The sequence below is a fragment of the Apaloderma vittatum genome, unplaced genomic scaffold (genome assembly GCF_000703405.1).
Source record: "Apaloderma vittatum isolate BGI_N311 unplaced genomic scaffold, ASM70340v1 scaffold2290, whole genome shotgun sequence".
In the NCBI taxonomy this organism is placed as follows: Eukaryota; Metazoa; Chordata; class Aves; order Trogoniformes; family Trogonidae; genus Apaloderma; species Apaloderma vittatum.
The window spans coordinates 27,468-45,942 of record NW_009692691.1 but is presented as its reverse complement, the minus strand read 5'-3'; the positions used below and the strand labels follow the sequence as shown (position 1 = coordinate 45,942).

The 18,475-nt window shown below is 42.8% G+C and overlaps 1 protein-coding gene across 1 annotated transcript in view; it reads left to right on the top strand.

Annotated features, from left to right (window-relative positions):
• The window catches only part of LOC104280792 (EH domain-binding protein 1-like), a gene marked incomplete at its 3' end in the record, with an annotated part of 170,250 nt that overhangs the window by 126,550 nt on the left and 25,225 nt on the right, over positions 1-18,475 (top strand). Inside the window, 5 exon segments of the mRNA XM_009878592.1 lie at positions 6,127-6,237; positions 9,257-9,381; positions 12,031-12,169; positions 12,320-12,426; positions 15,100-15,223. Of these exon segments, the coding sequence (XP_009876894.1) occupies positions 6,127-6,237; positions 9,257-9,381; positions 12,031-12,169; positions 12,320-12,426; positions 15,100-15,223 (606 nt within the window).

Genomic DNA, 18,475 nt, shown 5'->3' with positions numbered 1-18,475 from the left:
TGTCCTTACCGTTTTGTCGTGCCCTGGTACGGCAGGGACATGGTTGTTCCTGCCATCTCTTCCCTCCAAGTAAGGTACACGTTCCGGGTAGGTCCCGAGTGCTCAGCTGGATCACAGTTACGCTGTTTCCTGGCAGTGACTCCCTTGTAGCGTTGCTGAATATCTCAGTATGCTGCCTTCTGGGACGTGCCTCTCCTCTGAATTTTGCCATCTCTCTTCCTGCCCTTCGTTCAGTTTATAAACAGTCTCAGATGTAACTGTGCCCTGTGTGTATATATTGAAAAAAGTTTAAAAAACCCCATATATAGATTGCATATGCACTCAGAGTTTCAGTGTTATTAAAGGAAGAGACAGTATCAGTACTGACGGCAACTCGTTTATAAAATTATCACCACTATTCCTGGTGTATGGCAACTTCTACTTCTGCATGTGCTTTGAGTGGCCTCCTTCCTTCGTATTTCCTACCTTGATTTTTCGCTGTTCATATAGCAGTTCAGCCAGGCTATTTGAACTTCTCTTGGACCTCCAGTTTTCATTCACTGTCTTCTTTTATTCCTATTTGCTCTTTTCATCTCACCGTGCGTTTCATAGCACTTCCTTCTACCTACTAATTCCCAAAGAGCTCTTATGCCACGTCTTATGTATACTCCACCCCACTGCTGGTAACGTCAGGTGCTGCACTAGATCTCCCCTCCAGATATTCATTCATTCTTCTAAAATTGAGTAGTTCCGTGCAATGGCACCAACACTTTGTAAACCAAGTAAGTTATAATTATATCTGAGTTTAGTTTTTTTCATTTTTCGATTTCCGCCGAAAATTAGGATCTAATAGACGATCTCTTTATTGCCCCTGACAGCATTCACATGTAGCAGTTTTTCTTTTGTGTGTAGTCCTGTATTCCCTGTGCAATACCCAGGACAAGCTTGTAGTAATATCTTATATCTTCTGAGCTCTCTTGTCCATTATGCTTCATTAATCCCTTCTTCTGCATTGATTGCTACATTTTAATTTACAAAAAGAGAATGTACCACATAATTTCCTCTCTCTCGATTCAGTTATTCCAATTAAAAAAAGTAACATTTCAGCTTTGGGAAAAAGACGCTAACTTCTTGCTCACTATTGTGGGTGAAAATGTGATCTCTTTCGGTGTTTCTGTATGCTCTTGAAGAGTCTGATGCTTTGGCACTGGTGCTGTATTCTCTGCTAAAAGACTTTATTTAATCATGGTCTGAAAAACTCAGATGCCTATGGCAAGCTGAAACTTTCCTGGATAAGCAGCATCCTTTGCTATGAAATCCAGTCTTCTTCGTAGGTTATTTAGCACATGAGACAGCAAATACTTCTTTCTGCCAACTGCCAGAGGGTTTGGGATGGCAGCTTCAGATTTATTAGATGTCCTACTAGCTTCAGGGCGATAAGCGGATGCCTTGAGATGGGTCCAGGGACAGTATCAAGATCGGAATCCAAATATCCTCCCTCTTCCCAGCAGCGACACGACGCAGGAATTGACGTCTTATCTAGGTATCGTCCCCACGCGGTGGAACACCCGTCTGCTCCGTGGGGATTTGGGTACTGTGTTTTCTTTACTCGCTGACACATCTCCATCCTTTACTTGAGGTGATGTCTTTGCGAGGGTGACGCGGAGATGGTGAGTAGGCAGTGAGGGCAGGGAACAGTGGAGAGGACGAGGGGGTAGGACGAGCGTGGTGTGAAGAGGCTGTGGTGAAACACGTGCCAAAAGTGGGAGAGGGGAAGAGAACGAGCACAAGAACAGCACAGAAAAGAGATGTTAGAGGAACAGGGAGGGAAAAACACAGGAAAAGCAGCATCCAGATGTCTTGTAAGGCAAAAAACTTTTTCAGAAATTTTGGAATTAATAACAAAAGCTTGAAAAAGCTTCAAAAAGCTGCAGTTAAAAAGCTTACCTGAGAGAGCTAGGTGGCATTGCATTGCGCTTATATGCTTAAAGTTTTCAGGGTACATCACAGATTTTACTCCTGAGACAATGATTTGGGTGGAATGTACATGGTAGCTCAGGCTTACTCATCACGCTTAGTCTCCGACTCATAAAATAATGTTAAGTATTTTCAACCGGCAGTACTCGCACCTGTTGGCAGTTACTACTGTACTACTGACATCTGATTTCTTGTACACTGAACCTGTATTTTGACTCTGCATTTCTTCCATTCCCACCTTTGCTTCCTTTATTACTGTTCAGATGCTCCTGTTGTATCCTGTAGCCTTCAAGTGAACTCCATGCCTGAGAGTAAATAAACTAAATATCTGAGTATCCACAGGCTTGAAGGATTTCCCAGGCACAGTCTTCTTAGGCGTCTTCCCTAAGGAGCAAGGACTGTTTGTGCAACTCCAGTGGCAGCATACGTTGCTTCTGCCACTGATGTGACCCAACCTCTGTCAATGCCCTCACCTCTCAAGGAAAGTTGTTCCTTTTTAAGTTTGTCTGGAAGTCGATGTGTCACAGAATCATCGAATGGGTTGGGTTGGAAGAGACCTCAAAAGATCATCTGGCTCCAACCCCCTGCCATGGCGGGGACACCTCCCACCAGACCCGGTTGCTCAAGGCTCCATCCAGCCTAGTCTTGAGCACTGCCAGGGATGGAGCATCCACAGCTTCCCCGGGCAGCCCAGGCCACTGCTTCGCCACCCTTAGGGGAAAGGAGTCTGTTGCAACTCCTTCGTGTGTGGGCAAGCTTAAGCCAAGTCGAGAGAATATCAGTTTAACCACAAATTAAGCCTGAGCTTCATCTGCATAGTAAGACCTATGAGGTATAAAATGCCTCGGGATCATTTTTTCGCCAATATTCTGACATTTCCATTTGATTCCAAAGGATTCTTATTTCCCTTCCTTGAGTCCAGGCTGTAGTCCAGGCTGGGTAGGTAATGGTCTATGCTTTTTAGTTGTTGACTTGATCCTTTATCTTAAATTTTGATCGTTTCTGCACAGCACAGCAAAGCTCCGCTGTCTTTCTAGGATCCACGTTTACATACTTTTCAAGGAAGCAGTTCTTCATCACTCTTCTAAATACATCCCCTGGTTCTAGACCAAGTGCTTTAAGTTTTTCACACTAGTAATTTGTTCTTTTCCTAAAAGATATCTGTTATCTCTTCGTCATGTTGTTCCTTTTATCATTTATAATTGCAAAATCTTGTTGTAACATGCTCCCTAAACACATTTCCCTTTTTAATATACTGGAAGAACATTTGACTGGAAAAAAAACCCTAGAGTAGTTTAAAACAAGGAATCTGTAGATTTTGAAAGATATTTGAAAATTTCTGAAATTACTTCAAATGAATGATTTTAATTGATTAATTTTTTTTAATGAAGTGTAAATGTTCTGATAATCATGTTCAGTCAAAGCCTGCCAACTTTAAAGGAAATACGGGGTCAGGTCATTACCTGACACTAAGAGCTCGTGTCTTCAACGTTCCCATCTCTTTTGTTACCTAAAACGGTGATGTCAAAGACAGTGCTTCTGATTTCATCTAGCTCTATTAAATTAAAGAAAACCAAGTAATCTAATATAAGCATTCCTTCAGTATCCAGCAGCCTTAAACCTTATCATCTTGTTTAGATTGTTTTGACACATCCAGCGTCCTGCTGGCTGACTGGTAGTTGTGAGCTGACCTTGCACACTGACTTCTTTCGGTGCTTTGGAAAGTCATTGCCTGCCCCTGGGCTTGGGGGGATTTGATTTCCCTCAGCCGCTGCAGTGCCACTCCCTTTCTCTTCCACCTCTTCCAGATGTTCCTGGCCCTTGGCTGCCGTTAGTTTGATCCTGCTTTCCGTGTGCCAGCGTGCCAGGATGCGTTTGAGAGTGTCATGGTCTGAGTGTCAGTGAGTTTCTCTGACACCATCACGAAGGCTTTAAAAATCACATGAGAAGTCTTGCTCCTTATTAGAAAAAACAGACATGCTTCGAAGGAAGTGGTGAACTTCAGAATTGTTGCTGTTGCTGCTTTACCATTCTCTGTTTTCTCTTCAGTCGGCTTTTCACCCCATCCATTTCTCCACTTCGTGATGGTCACCCTTCTGCTCTGTTCACTTAACTCTGCGCTACCCGAAACAGCTCAGTCCAGATCACAGAACCACCAGTGTGAGCTGAAGTGGGAACAGAGCGGCTGTCACAGAGAGTCGGACGTGTTTCTGCCCGCTCACTCACGCAGCTGAAACACCGTCAGGTCTCAGGTCTGTTCGCAGATCCTGGTTTGGCTGGAGAGAGGTGTTCTTCTCCATCCATCTCTCTCAGATTTCGTGCAGTTTGGAGGAAAGCTGCCGGTTCCAGGGACTGTTGAGAATTAGTGGAGAGGAGCCTAGGGAAGTCACGGTGGTCAGCTGAAGGGAGGGGTCCTGCCTGGCAGACTGCTGCTCCATCATACACGCAGCAGGTGTTGAACGAGACGCTCACATGGAAACTTCTTTGCTCCTTTCTGTCGCAGCGAGAGCCATACCCTGAGCCAGCAGAGCTCTGCGAAAGCAGAGAATCATAGAACGGCCTAAGCTGGAAGGGACCTTAGAGATCATTTTAATCCAGCCTCCCTGTAACCAGGGACGACACCTCTTGACTAGATCAGGCAACACATGGGGACCGAACGGGAATTGAACCCGCAACCTTAGCATTCCTTAGCAGAGGAATTGAGGGAGCAGCTGGTTAGAAAACAGTAGCAGACACACGAAAAAGTCAACAGGCTCCTCAAATGGGAGCTACAGACACTTGGAGATGAAGAGGTAAAGAACAGGGACGACTGGGTGACCGTTATGTCAGCAGCGAGCACCTGGAGTGCAGACTCCAGGTCTGGGAACGAGGTTTAGTGCCTTTCAAGGACACCTGATGAGCGCTCAGCGACAATCCGGCCAGAACTTCTCCACTTGGTACTAGGTTAAGGACCCTTTTTGTTTATTTAAATGTACCAATGCTCTGTAATCGTAACTAATATATTTTCCTATTACAAAGTATTCTAAAGTTCCTTTAGCTACTATACACGTCGTCCTCTCCAAGCACAATCCAGCCTTCTCTGGTTTGTCATTTTTACGCGCATGCATACATATGAAGGAAAAAATGTATAAGTCTGAACAAGTGTAGATAGCATTTGATATGAGACTGAGTAAATACAATGCAACTACATGCTTTGAAAGTACTAATCTAGCTTTTATGGACTTTAATTTCATTATATATTTGTATTGAAAATATGAGTCAAGATTTTCTTCTGGGATCTGCTTCGCAATTCAGCACTTGCTATTTGATCTTCCTCAGGTTACTTGCTCTTTCTGTGCCATAATTCACCTACATCATAATTGTAATTATAATAATCACCTACTTCATAAAACATTATGGGGCTCATTTACAAGTGATATTCATAAGCTGCTCTGAGAAACTCGGTAGAAAGATCCCATAAAAAATATAAAGTATAATTACAATTATTATCATATTTTAAATGTATGTAGCTTACAAACAATGCTGATTCAAAGTGGTGCAGTACGACAGCAGTGAGTGTGCTCTGGCTACACCTGAGGTCAGCACTTGCTAAGCGTTGCGTTTCAGGTGGTAGGTTTCATCCATCGGAAGCCTGAAGAGATGGTAACGCCTAAGTAGAGCGGTCACTGGTCTGTGACGCGCTGCGCAAAGTGAGGAGGAACAAGTCTGACTGAGCTGGGAACCTGGCACCCAGAGCAGCTGCCTCGCTCCAGAGACCGCAGCGTCTAGGTCCTCCGACAGCCTGAGCCATCCAAACCTGCGGTGTGCCAGCTCCGGCATCCCTTCCGCGTTAGAGAGAGCTGGGAGCCGTGGGGAAAATATTTAGACTCGAAGTACAGGCCCGTGTGCTTTTCAGAGGTAGCCAGAGATTCAGCACAGAGAACAGCTACTGCTGGGGCCAGACTCTAGCCTAAAAGGGAGTTTCCAGCAGAGCTCCCTGGGTGGATATTGAATTGCATCAGCTGAAAGATAAATCCAGGAGTGGACAGAGTGAAATCTCTTTCCAGACTTACTTGATGATTGCATTTTTATCATAACTCAGCTTGTTCTCTAAAGCATTCGTATTTTTTTTTAGTGATGTGGTGCATGTACATAAGAAAATACTAACCTTAATGCTGTATATTCTTACAGATGAGGATGATGATAATATTGAGATAGATACTAACGAGGAGATTCCTGAATGCTCTGTTGCTGGAGGTGGAGATGAGCTTACTAACCTAGAAAATGACCTTGATTCAACGGGTAATTTAAATAATGGCTATTTTGTGTATTTTGCATGACTAACACTCCATCGTCGTGTATGTACTGATGTGCTGCTTCTCTCTGTCCTAGCTTTATTCCTTTGTGTCTTTTCAGGTCTTTTAAGCCCTAATGCTATTTTTTTAAAAATTTTAATATTTTGCATTCACATTAAGTTGAAATTTAAACTCAGCAATGAAATCGTTATTTCCAGCAACGGCAGATTTAAATGTCTCTCACTGTTTGATTGGGAAGGGGACCCTAGGCCAGATTTGAAAAGCAGAGCCTGAAATCTCCCAGCAAAGCAAGGCAGGCAGGCCAGAGGAGCGAGCTGGTACGTACGGGTGCTGCTCTCTGCACTGACATCCTGGCCCGTCTGCTCAGCGAAGAGCAGCAAACGTGCCTCGGTGTTTCTATGTAGGCTCGCTATCCGTTCAGTTTTTTTCCTGAGAACTGGTTCATGTATTTATGCCTTGTTGCTCCAGTGAGGACACAGAGATCTAAATTTGAACAGAATTGGTCCTATTTACTTCACAAGTAATATATTTTTATTTTTACTAATACACGCTGGCTAAGTAATAATAAATGATAGCAGTGGTATTTACACTTTCCGAAATGGTAATCAAGCAAAACCTAGAGTTCACGTTCCTCCACAGAAGATAAATATGTCAGGATCTTCAAGGGAGACGCTTACTGGAAAGGGCACTAGATCTTGAAAGACGTGGAGATGGGTGTCTGTCCGTAAGGGGCTCCTCTGCGGTTCTGCTCCCTGCAAGGTGGCTCCAGCCCATGGGAGTGCCACAAGCGCAGGGGCAGCAGCAGCAGGAGAGCAGCGCCAGAGAGAACGTCTTACAGCATCCGCTGGCTTCGTTCTACCCCGGCTGACTGCACCGGGGTGCGTAGCCCGTGATAGTAAATCAAAACACTTCATTTAGTGTTTGCTCTTTGTGAATTAAACCAGCAGTGATGATACAAGCACTTTCTTTCTAGTCTTGTTTGAATGCAAAAGATCTGAGTCATGGCCTTTATTTTTATTTTTTTTTGGAGGATTTCCACACACACAAGGAAATACATTTAGTGTTTCCAGCATTTGAATTAACCTGATTTAGAGCAGAAGCCTGTCAAATAATTTTCCAATAAATACTGGTTCATTTTAGGAGAAATAGAAAATCAGTAAATGAATATTCCTGTCACACAGCCCCAGTGGCTTACCAACATCTATTTCTGTGGCCTTTTTTCTTGAGAGATACCTTCTCACGGATGTGAACCCACTCCCTAACACTTCATCTCCGCCATGGAAAAACTTTCTGGAAAAAAACTGGGGCATCATTTTGCAGTTCAGCCTGCACAGTAGCCAGAGGGACAGACAAGTAGGGAAGGGGGTGGTCAGTAATACAGAAAGCAGTCTAATGCTGTGATAGAAATCAGTGTGCACAGATTTCAGTGGGATTCTGCCAGTTCATACCAAGTTGCAACGAAGGCTGAATCTCCTGGGAGCACCTAAATGCAAAGAACTGTAAAGGACATTGTACAGTTGGGATCAGTATAACTATCTTTAATTAATTTGTCCTTTGATGAATTCTCTCAAGAAGAGCAAACTTTCTGTTTCCTTTTTACTGTCAGCTATTGATTTTAAATATTGCATCTGTCTGGTTTTGTCAGTGCTGCTACCGTAACACTGCTGTGAACGTATCTGGTAAAATGTGAACCTCTTATATCACAGTTATTACGTGATGTTTATGTATAAAGCCATGAGAATGTGCGTGTACTTACATGTGAGCCTCAATTAAGGACACCCTGACTGGGTGTGCCAGAGGAAAGGGAAGCTATCCCTGGTCGTAGCCCAGCCCAGCCCGCTGCTGCTGGAGGCAGGCAGCGTTTGGCTGCCAGCACGCCAAAAATATTTTGACTAATGTGAACTGGAGCGCTCCAAACCCTGGAAGGAGCTGTGCGGCAAAACAGCCGTGGCTCCGCTTCCCACACCAGCTAGAAAAAACCAGCTAGCAGTGAAAAACCCAGGCTGTTGCCTACAGAAAAAAGCCCCAAACAACTATTTTCTCTGCATTTGACCCAAGGTGCAGATGTACGTGCGTAATCCACGCAGGTCGTGCTGCATTTGCTCCAATTCAAGGGCAATTTCTTGTGTGGTGCTGCATGTTGAGTAGGTTTTGGGGCTTCTGCGCCAACGTTACTCTGCTTTCCTACCCAGGTTGGCTCCGTAGGTCTGCGCTGCAGTTTGTTATTAACACCTTTCTCCTTACTATGTGTGTACGTGTCGGTAGCTGTGTGTATGGGTGTCTTACAGATTCGTATAGTCAGTGGTCACATACAGAATGAGCATTATTGGGAGGTAAAATTCTTGACTCTTACTTCTTTGGGCTCTGTTCCAAGTTGCTAAAACTGGTGAAAAAATTTGGGAGCTTCAGCTCACTTTGAATCTGTCCCTTCAGTGTAGTTACAAAGCGTTTTGTGGCTCTCATGGCTTCAATGTATTCTATAAATCATAGTAAACTATCACTAGAAAGCTGTCTCTTTTGATACGGAAATTTTAACGTTGGGAAGCTGTGCCAAGGAGCCTTAGGATGAATTAGTAGTTCATAAACTTGAAGGTTTATCAGTGCTTAGAATATGTGATAAATTGGTATATGTCATCTTCAAATAAATGGCTCTCTAATTGTGTTTTTATACCAAAGTATAGGTATGTACAGGTTGGGAGTAACTTTAAAATAAATGTTTGTCTGCTTTCTGTGGGTTTTTTGTCTACTGTCTTCGAGCGCGTTGACTTGTTCAGTTCAGCGCTGTGTATGTTTTTTGAGAGAACGTAAGCATTATCTGTGTACGTTACAGAAATTTATGCCAATGCAAATTACAAAAAAAATACTTTTCCTTCTAGTTTTTACTTTTAATGTTGGAAATGATAGCAAAATGAATTAGATCTACCTTTTAAATTGCTACATTGTGTAGCGACTCTGCATTTAAATGCATCTCACTCTGTTGTATGTGATATTTGCATATTTAGCAGAACAAAACAGTAAGTTGGTGGATTTGAAGCTGAAGAAGCTCCTGGAAGCTCAGCCACAGGTGGCAAATTCGCTCTCCAGCGCTGCTCAGAAAGCTGTAACTGATAGCTCAGAGCAAGACATTAAGGTAAGTTTTGATTAATACTTTTGTCTCAGTAGCTGTGTGTTCCGATTTGGGAGTTGTACTTTGTGAGGAGGAAAACGATTTCTTATCAAATCCTTCACAGTAAGAAATGCAGAAAATCTTCATGAAAGTGCAGTTGCATCATTTGCAATGCCCCGGAGTTTTTCCTGTTGATTAATCAACACATTTTCCTTTTTTTTTTTTTTTTTGATACCTGTCATTGGTGGAACACTAACAGATATAAGCAGCATCTCTCAATTCTGACTGCTCGGGTTGTCACTTAAATCAGAAATGCAGCCCAGGCTCCGCTGTGCTGCTGGTGCAGTCGGCAGCGAGACTCTCCCTGACTTTAACCAGAGCAGGACTGGCCTCTGGGTGATTTGCTTCCCTCCCCAGCCTGCCCCTCTGTTTCCTTCTCCATCACAATTAAGCTGTGGTGCACTTTAAGGACGTACATACTTGAGTGCTTCTGAGGAAAAAGACATGAGTGTGCGGTGCATGCGGTCGTTTTTGCGTGTTCCTGATGTCCCCTACTTCAGCATAAAGCACACACCAGTCAATTTTCCATTTCATTTTCTTAATTAGGTTCCTTGTGTTCTTGCTATTATTTGGGGGGGGGGAAAAAAGGTGCCTGTGTGTCACTAATATCCGTATGGCTCTGGGGCACTTCCAGTTGGGTATAACTTTTCACCCACCTGCAGTCTGGGGGGAAAGCGCTGCTGACTGAAAGGATTTCCTTCCCCAGATACAGAGCTGCTTTGAAGTCCCAAAACAATGACTTTCATTGCTTTTCCCTTACACTGTCGGTTCCTATAAATTGGTGATGAAAGTGTGTGGCAGCAGCAGAGGACTTTCGGTCTCTATCTTTGAACAAAAGGAAGCCTGGATCAAGTCTGATTTTTGCGTTCAATTTAGCTTTCTGCAGTGGATTTAATGCAAAATGAAGCTGGCCCAAGAATAATACAATGGATTGAAAAGGCTAACTGAATTAGTGGGCTTAGAGGAATACATTTGTAAAGTGGCAGAAGTCCCCAGTCATAAAAAGGTTTCTTAAAATGGGATTTACTGGCTAATCACGCTGATATTTTAGCATGTTGCCAGGCCTAAAAAATTAGTCATGTTTGTTTATTTTGGTAAAGACTCTGGTTTAAGCTGTCAGGCGGTTATTGTCCTAATAACAGGAATCCGCCTTGTATTTAACCAGAATCATAACCACCCGGTTGGTGCAGCTGAAGAGTCATCCAGGGGGTATAAGCGATACTTCTTTCAACTTAATTTAACAAATGATACCCAAGTCATCTCTCAGGGAAATTTGTTGTCACCTAACCTGAGGAAAATGCTGATCTCTTTAGAAAAAGCTTCTGTGAAGGAGTGGATTTTTTTTTTAAGGTACTCCCACAAAAGGTGCAACTTAACAGTTTATCGCTGCGCGCATCGTTCTAAGGAAGAGTTGGAAAGCGGTTAGTATAAGGAATATATGGTGTCCATCTGTTCTCCTGGAGCTCTTGGCATGGAGGTGGATTTGTTTTTTAATAAAATGCGGTTTACACGTTTCTAAATGAGGCATTCTGTGTTTGTGGAAAAGGATAAACTGTTACCTTCCCTTGGGGATTGTGTATCCCCGGCCTCCTTGAGGCTAGAGAATAGGCCATTGGAGAACTCCCTCATTACCGATTGTCTCAATGCAGAGGAAGGGCAAAGTCTTGGTAGCTTTTGATAACCAGTTTCAGCATTCAGCAGGCTTAGCTATTAGTCATGCATCTTAGCCTTTCCCTATTTACTTTCAAAACACTTAATAAAAATAATAAAAGATTAGGTATAAAATGAAATATTTGTTTGGTACACAGCACCTCGGTATCTGCAGCTTCCACACACTGCGGTGGTTCAGTCTTCTGGGATATTTTGTGTTGATAGAATCATTTGAATTTGTTACCAGTATTAACATAGGAAGCCCTGGAAAAGATAATTGTAGTTTCCTTCGCTGCAAAGGGCTTACTTACAAATCTGGCTTTGGAAAGTTATAGCTGATGAAATGCAGTTCAGTGGGGTAGTATTATAATCCTACCTTTTAGCCTTCATCCAGCATTAGTGGTTTATCTCAATGGGCATAAAATTAGAAACTAGTTCTTCTTGTCATACAAGTCTGTGGGACTACAGAAACGGGCAGATTTCTGCGCGGTGTTGGGAAGCAGGCTAAAGGCAACACGCTTTTCAAACGATACAGATCGTGTTCGGGGGCAGCGGCGCTGCCACTCGGCAGCAGCGTGCGCAGCACTGAGCAAATCAAAGTTGCAAAAGGAGCAATTTTTCATTTAAAATCGGCATCACTGGCAAATGTCGGTCACGGCTAATAGGTCTGGCTGTTAAGTAAGTAGAGAGTCCTGCAGGAGGGTGCCCACGTAGCAAAAAGCCGGTCATTGCCACCGTGCATTAGGCAAAAAAAAAAAAAATAAAAAAAGGGAAGAGTTAATCACTCTTCTCTTTTTTTTTCCACAGCTGACACTTTCATCCCACATAAACCGCAGCCCGAGTTGTGAAATCCTCTTTACAAATGCTGTGTCCTGTCCCCTCACCGAAACGTACCTTTTGAATTCATGTCTTCCCGTTTGTAAACAAAAGAAATTGTTGTGTGTCTGGTTTTTTCCCTAGCAGAATGGAACAGAGGAACATCGTGCTGAGCGATTACAAAAAGCAGCAGAACGGTTTAGAAATCCTGTTGTGTTCAGCAAGGACTCTGCCGTCAGAAAAACTCAGCTCCAGTCTTTCAGTCAGTACGTGGAGAGCAGACCAGGTAGGAGAAAATGCAAAACCTGTTTTCCCATCTTATGATTTAATAATATTTAACAATAAATATATGAAAACCCGATAATGTAAGACCACATTTCAATACATAAATATCAAGCTTTATAATAATTTTACATGTCTTTCCCCTTTTTTCAAGAGATGAAAAGGCAGAGATCAATACAGGAAGATACAAAGAGAGGAAATGAGGAGAAGGCTGCGATAACTGAGACTCAGAGGAAGCCATCAGAAGATGAAGTGCTTAATGTATATTAATTTTTTGTCTGGTTTCATGATTGCTGATAATTCCAAACTGTATGTGGAAATAGTGCCTTTATTTGTTAAAATGAGATGTTAGGGTTTTTTTTAGATGTCAATCTCCAGTGCATTCAAAGCAGAGTGAGAGGGGTGCACTGTTGAATTAGTCTGCAGTGTGGTGATAATTGTCAGATAAAAAAAAATGAATTTTTCAGAGTTCCACAGCCCCAGCTTCCTTGAGACATTTCCATCAGGGCACTTCCCATAAAGAGATTCCAGTATTGATCTACCGGGAGGATTTTAATTATTACAATAGCAGATACCGCAGAGCTGCAGTTAGAGGGAAGAGTCACATGAGACCTGCTAGAATTTCTCAGCCAACCCATTTTGTTGGCTTGGGTTAATGGGTGTTCAACCTTTCCATTATCCAGATCAGCCGTGAATTACTAGCTGAATGATGTTTGCATTAATATAATATATATGGTAATTTCTTCACTTAATTAACGGGGAGGTTCAGCTCAGTAGGGGTATGGGCTGATCATGTGTAAAATTGATTTGTGAGGGAAATATTTGATAGACCGCAGGGAGAAAGCTGGTTTTGATGGACAGCTGCGGGACAGAAGCAGGAAGAACAAGTTTTAACCTGATTTTTTTTTTTTTGTCTGACAACACAACACTGCCTTTGATGGTGGACGTTTGTTGCTCTCCACAATTTATCTAAACACATTTGTCATTTTGGCTGAAGCAGTCTAGAGCTGAGTAGCAGTTTTGTGCCACTGTCGTATCTACACCAAAACATCAAACTTTTTACAAGCCAGAGTTATTTTTAGCCCAGTTGTACTTTTGCAGAGCTGAAAAGGTCTGGCACAGTAAGTTCACATTATACATGCAGATGATACACATGAACTCTTGGGATATTTCAGCCTGACACAGCGTTTCTTTTCATCTTCTAATAGCAATTGTTAACAATTATGCATGCTGACATTAGGGAAGTTTTCATACTATTTTCAATTAATTACAGTTGATGAAAGGCAATGTATTGCACATCACCTCAACTTCCCACACTGATTTATCTTTTTTTTTCCTTCAGGGACTTCTCTCAGGGAGTTTTGTTGTTGTTGCTTTTCTGGCTGGCTGACAGGTAGAAAAGGCGTTTCCATTACAGGTGATTCTGTTGGCTGTTGTGTAGGAAGAGAAGGAGCAAATTAATGGGGGCATAGTGTGCTTAAATTCTGATACCCCAGTTTTCGACGTTCTGTGCTCGCTTCTGGCCCTGGGAGCTCAGCCATGCCCTTAGCCTTCACTTTGAACATGTCTTCATTTGAAATAATATGCTGATGTGATTATTATACTTGTTGCCTGAATACGAAGCTAAATTGATTATTTCAGACACATTTACACAAAAAACAATTGAAGCTATTCAATGAGGATGTCCAAGACCCTTCCACAGCAACAAGTAGCCTCTAGTAGGGAAATAAATCTTATTTACAAAGCCCGTGCATTTTCTGTTCCTAAAGGACAGTGATTTTAGTTGCATCGTTTACAGAGTGCAGATGAAATGTTAAATCGTTTTGACAGGGTTTTTCCCAGTTTGAACCGTTCTCAGGGGCTCTGGGGCAGGCATAGGAGGAAGGAGGAAGAAGTGGGTAGGGTTACTCAGAAGGAGTAGTGTTTTGTTTTGCTAACATGCTTCAGGAAAGGCATTTCAGCGTTGCACACAGCTCGTAATAACTCGGTACAGCCAAAACGCTGTGTTGTTGAGCCACGTGAGAGTAGCTTGGAGGTACCAAGTGACTGTTCTTGGGCTTCGACCGAGGCAGCCGAAGCGCTGTGGAAATATCTGGCGTTTTGTGGGGTTGTCTGTGGGGCAATGCTGAGAAGTTACTATGGGGTGCCAGAGGCAAACTTGACTCAGTGTTTCTACAGCTTTCCTGGTAGGAGTCACTGCTGTTTATCAGCTTGGCATCCCGGGGCTGCCTTTGGCTGGGGGCAGAGGCAGGACAGCTCCAGTGAGTCCCCGTGCACCTGAGCATCTGCCCCGTGCCGTGTGTCACCACTTCTTCAGATAAGAACCCCGGTTAGAGTAATGAGCGGTGTTTGCACCCATCACCGAGGAGCAGGGCGATCGCCTGCAGCCAGAGAAACCCGGAGAGGCTTGGCAGCCAGGCTGGGCAGCTCGGCTTTACGGTTGACCCGGAGGAGCTAAACAAGCCAGGGAGCTGCCTCGGAGGTCGATTTTAATCTCAAAAGCCCACTTTTTAATTGTCATTAGAGACTTTCATGCTAGTTCTTCTAGCCCCTAAAGTTAGCACTTTAAAACTGAGTAAGACCTGAATGGAGTAGAAATGGCATGTTAAACAGTGCTTTATTTGGATTACATTGCCTTTCATTATGCTTTGTTACAGCAGCTTTTATGTACTTAGAAATAAATTAGAGGAATTTCAAAAAGCCAGCCAGGTAGTAGAAAACTGCAAAATCACATGTTCCCTGAAGAAATACCAGGGTGTTTTAATAAACAAATAAGGACATTTGGCAAAATCGTGAAGTTTATGAAATGCGTTAGCTTTTTGGTTGTGAGCATGATATTTGGTTGTTTAGGTAAGTGCCTTACTAAGTGTTTGTGGAAAGGAAAAATGCAACTTACAAGTGATGTTTTTTCTTCTTGTTTGTTCTTTTTAACAGAAAGGGTTCAAAGACACCAGTCAGTATGTTGTAGGAGAATTGGCAGCACTAGAGAATGAGCAAAAGCAAATTGACACCCGTGCCGCGCTGGTGGAGAAGCGCCTTCGCTATCTCATGGACACAGGTACGGTGCCCAATTACACTGTAAACAGTTTTGGCAAATTGAGCGTTCACAAACTCTTATAGAGTTTTGGAAGTGTGAATCTTTGAAGCCTGAATGTTCAGCAAAACTGCCTTGAAAATAAAAAGGCTGCGATTTGCAGCCACCTCTCTGGGCCCTGGTGATAAGAGTGCCTTCATGGGAAGTGATAACTTGCCCTGATACCGTGTGAGCCAGCACTATTGAACAGTGTGCTCATCCATGCAGAGTTGGAATACACATCTGTGCCTCATTGATATGCCACTGCTTAAAAAAAAATAAAAAAAATAAGATCTTCACTGTTCTACTGATTCAGTGGGGAAAAAAAAAGATTTGGCCAGCTAAAGCCATGTATTGCATGAAACAGAGCACAGTACATGGGGGAAGGCTCCATTGACTAGATCACTGAAATTTGAGAATACTATCTGGTTACTGATGCTCTGCAATTATTTTATTTATTTATTTATTTTCAGAAGAGTGGTTTGTAAAAGTCTGTAGTACTTGGTGTTGTAGGTGCAGTTGAAAGGATTAAAGCATATGGGCGTTTTTTTTGCTAAAAGTGTGATGATCTTGACTTCTGTGATGAATGTTAGATGGATATTAAGTGCTGATGGTAGTCAGAGATGGAGAGGTTTAATGGCATCAGTTGGAAACAAATGGTGCTTTGATATGTCAAGAGTAAATAATATCATAGGTCCGAAAAGTGTCCTTCCTGTCCCTTGGGGAAGGATGCTGGGTGATCCAGATTACTTGGTGGATAAATTGTGTTTGTAAGTTGTGTATTTATCTCTGATGTTAGAAACTTGAAGCCTGTATTTAACTGAGTTTTGAAATACAAAATTTAACTAAAGTTCAGTACTTTGAGCTTGCCACGTGCATCCAAATACTGGGATGTTTTTTAAAACTTTCTCATGTGCTCAGGTGGTTTGACTTTTTCCAATAGTTTTGCAAAAACATGTAGCTCAAAAACTATTTCTGTCCTGCATGAATGCTTGTTTAGTAGGACTTTTACCCATTACAGTCTTTTGAAGTACTTTTTCAAACGCATTACATGACCCTTAGTTATTTAGCTAGGGGAAGTGTGTGTGTATTAACCTGTGCTTTATTGTGTACTTTGTTTGTGAAATACATGTTCTGCACAGAAGAGCCAGTACAACGTTTCACAAGTCTTACATGAGCTCCGAATGCTGTGTCTAAATACGCATGTAGTCATCAGCATAGCACTTGGGGATTTTTAAAACCCTAATAACCATGTTGTTTGATTTCTGTTATTTTGCATTTTTAAAAATATGTCTTACATTTCTTATGCTTTTCAATTTCTCATATTTTGAAGTGTGACAAAAGTTCATTCTTCATGTCGTACACATGATAAGAAGATGTTTCTTTTAAATATCCGTTATAAAATGGGGAGTCTAGCACACGGCTAGAGTGGCTTATACAGCATAGCTGCAAGGGTTGTAACAGGAATACTAATGAATTCCCATCCCTTCTTTTACTGGGGATAAGGGCACAAGAGGTACAGCCATAATAGAAAAAGTTACTTTTATATTCTTGATCGTTTCCTGAGCATTCAGGATTTAACTTAAACAAATGATTTGACAAGTCCTATTTAATATTCTCAGCTTAAAGGAGAAAACATGTGAAAAGTGGAGATTTTTACCTGTGGTCAACTTTATAGCCTTGAAAGTGGGATTCTCAAACTTACTGAACTGTGCTTCACATCTTAAGAGAGACCCTATCTCGTGTAGCACCGCCCCTGCCGAGCGATACCCCGTTTGTGTCAGACAACGTCCCTGTGGCAGCGACTTTGGTTGCTTTAATGGCGAAGTAGTACTGGGAGGTTTGGGGTTTTGTGCTGGTGTGTGTGCTTCTGGGTTTTTTTTGTTTGGGTTTTCCCCCTCAAACAGTCCTTATTGCGATATGGTAACTGAAAATATGTAAACATCTCTTTTTGCAATGCCTTCACAACACTGTTGTCAGCTCTGTTTCTGCGTCCCTTCCACCAGCTTCTCGTCTGCCGTGCGTCCCTGCAGGCTCTTCTCCTGCCCGCCCCTTCTCCCTCCCTCTCTGGTACCTACTGCAGGTGCTTCAGAGGGTCTGCTGCATCTCATCTCATCTCATCTCATCTCATCTCATTCGTGGCTCTCTTCATCAAGATGGCATTTGTTTTTCTTGCTTGTGTGCAGATAATACAGTTTCTAATACAGACAAATAAGGAGCTTGTGCTTGTCTTACCCCCAACTTCTTCTGTAAGGGTCTGGGCTGCTTCACCTGAGTGTGTGACTGAGAGAAGAACCTGCAAACAGAAAGATAAGTCACCACCAGATGACTTGCCAACTTGCCCCAGGCCACCAAGCGGTCTGTAAAACGAAGTTTGAAGGAAGAAGAGTAACCACAGCCTGATAGTTAGAAAAGCCCTGAAGGGCTGTTGATGATGATCTTGGGGTTTTGCAAATACTCCCCCAGGTGTTAGTACATACCGGAAAGATGAGAAACGTGAAATGCTGCCAGCTCTGAGGTGTGCTGAAAAGTCTTTGGCTGTTTTTTCTAAAAATTCAGGCTTTAGGAACCAGGAGGTCACATGGGCTGAAAGGTCCTGAAAAGGCAACGTGAAAGACAAGAGCCACAAACGAGTTGGTTTTATAATTAACATTCTCTTTCTAAGCACATCTCTTTCTTAATTTTATACTGCTCCGGGTTGTAAGGCAAGTAAGAGTGCTGAGCTTACTGCTCAACAGCTGAATCAGGGTGCTGGGCTTGTGTGGCAAAGGACTGATGTGGAACTCTCCTAGCAAATCCTTTACAGGATGTTTGTCCCCATCAACGCAGGAGCACATTTTGTGTTAGGATTTCCAGCTTTGTTTCCAGATGTGCCAAAACCATACAAGATAAATGAAACAACTTGGGAGACTCACATCGTAACTCAGTCATTGCCTGGAAATTAAATGCAAGGAGAAGGTAGAGCGTGGTCTGCTCGTCCCTGCCATCCCTACTCAGCCCCCATCTGCTGGGCACTGGACCGTCTTTTCCTTCTCTGCTCTGCTTGACCCTGTTCTTTATTAGACTTTACTAGGAAGAAAGCTCTCTCTTCCTTCTCATCCTCCTCCAGCACAAAAACGAGGCTGTTCGTGTTTGGGTTTTTTTTCCAGTGGGGAGACTCTGCCACCTGGCAGCTCTTCACCCTCTGAGTTTGAGTCCTTTCTGTTGCTCCTTCAGGAGGGCTCGTTTCAGGCTGCA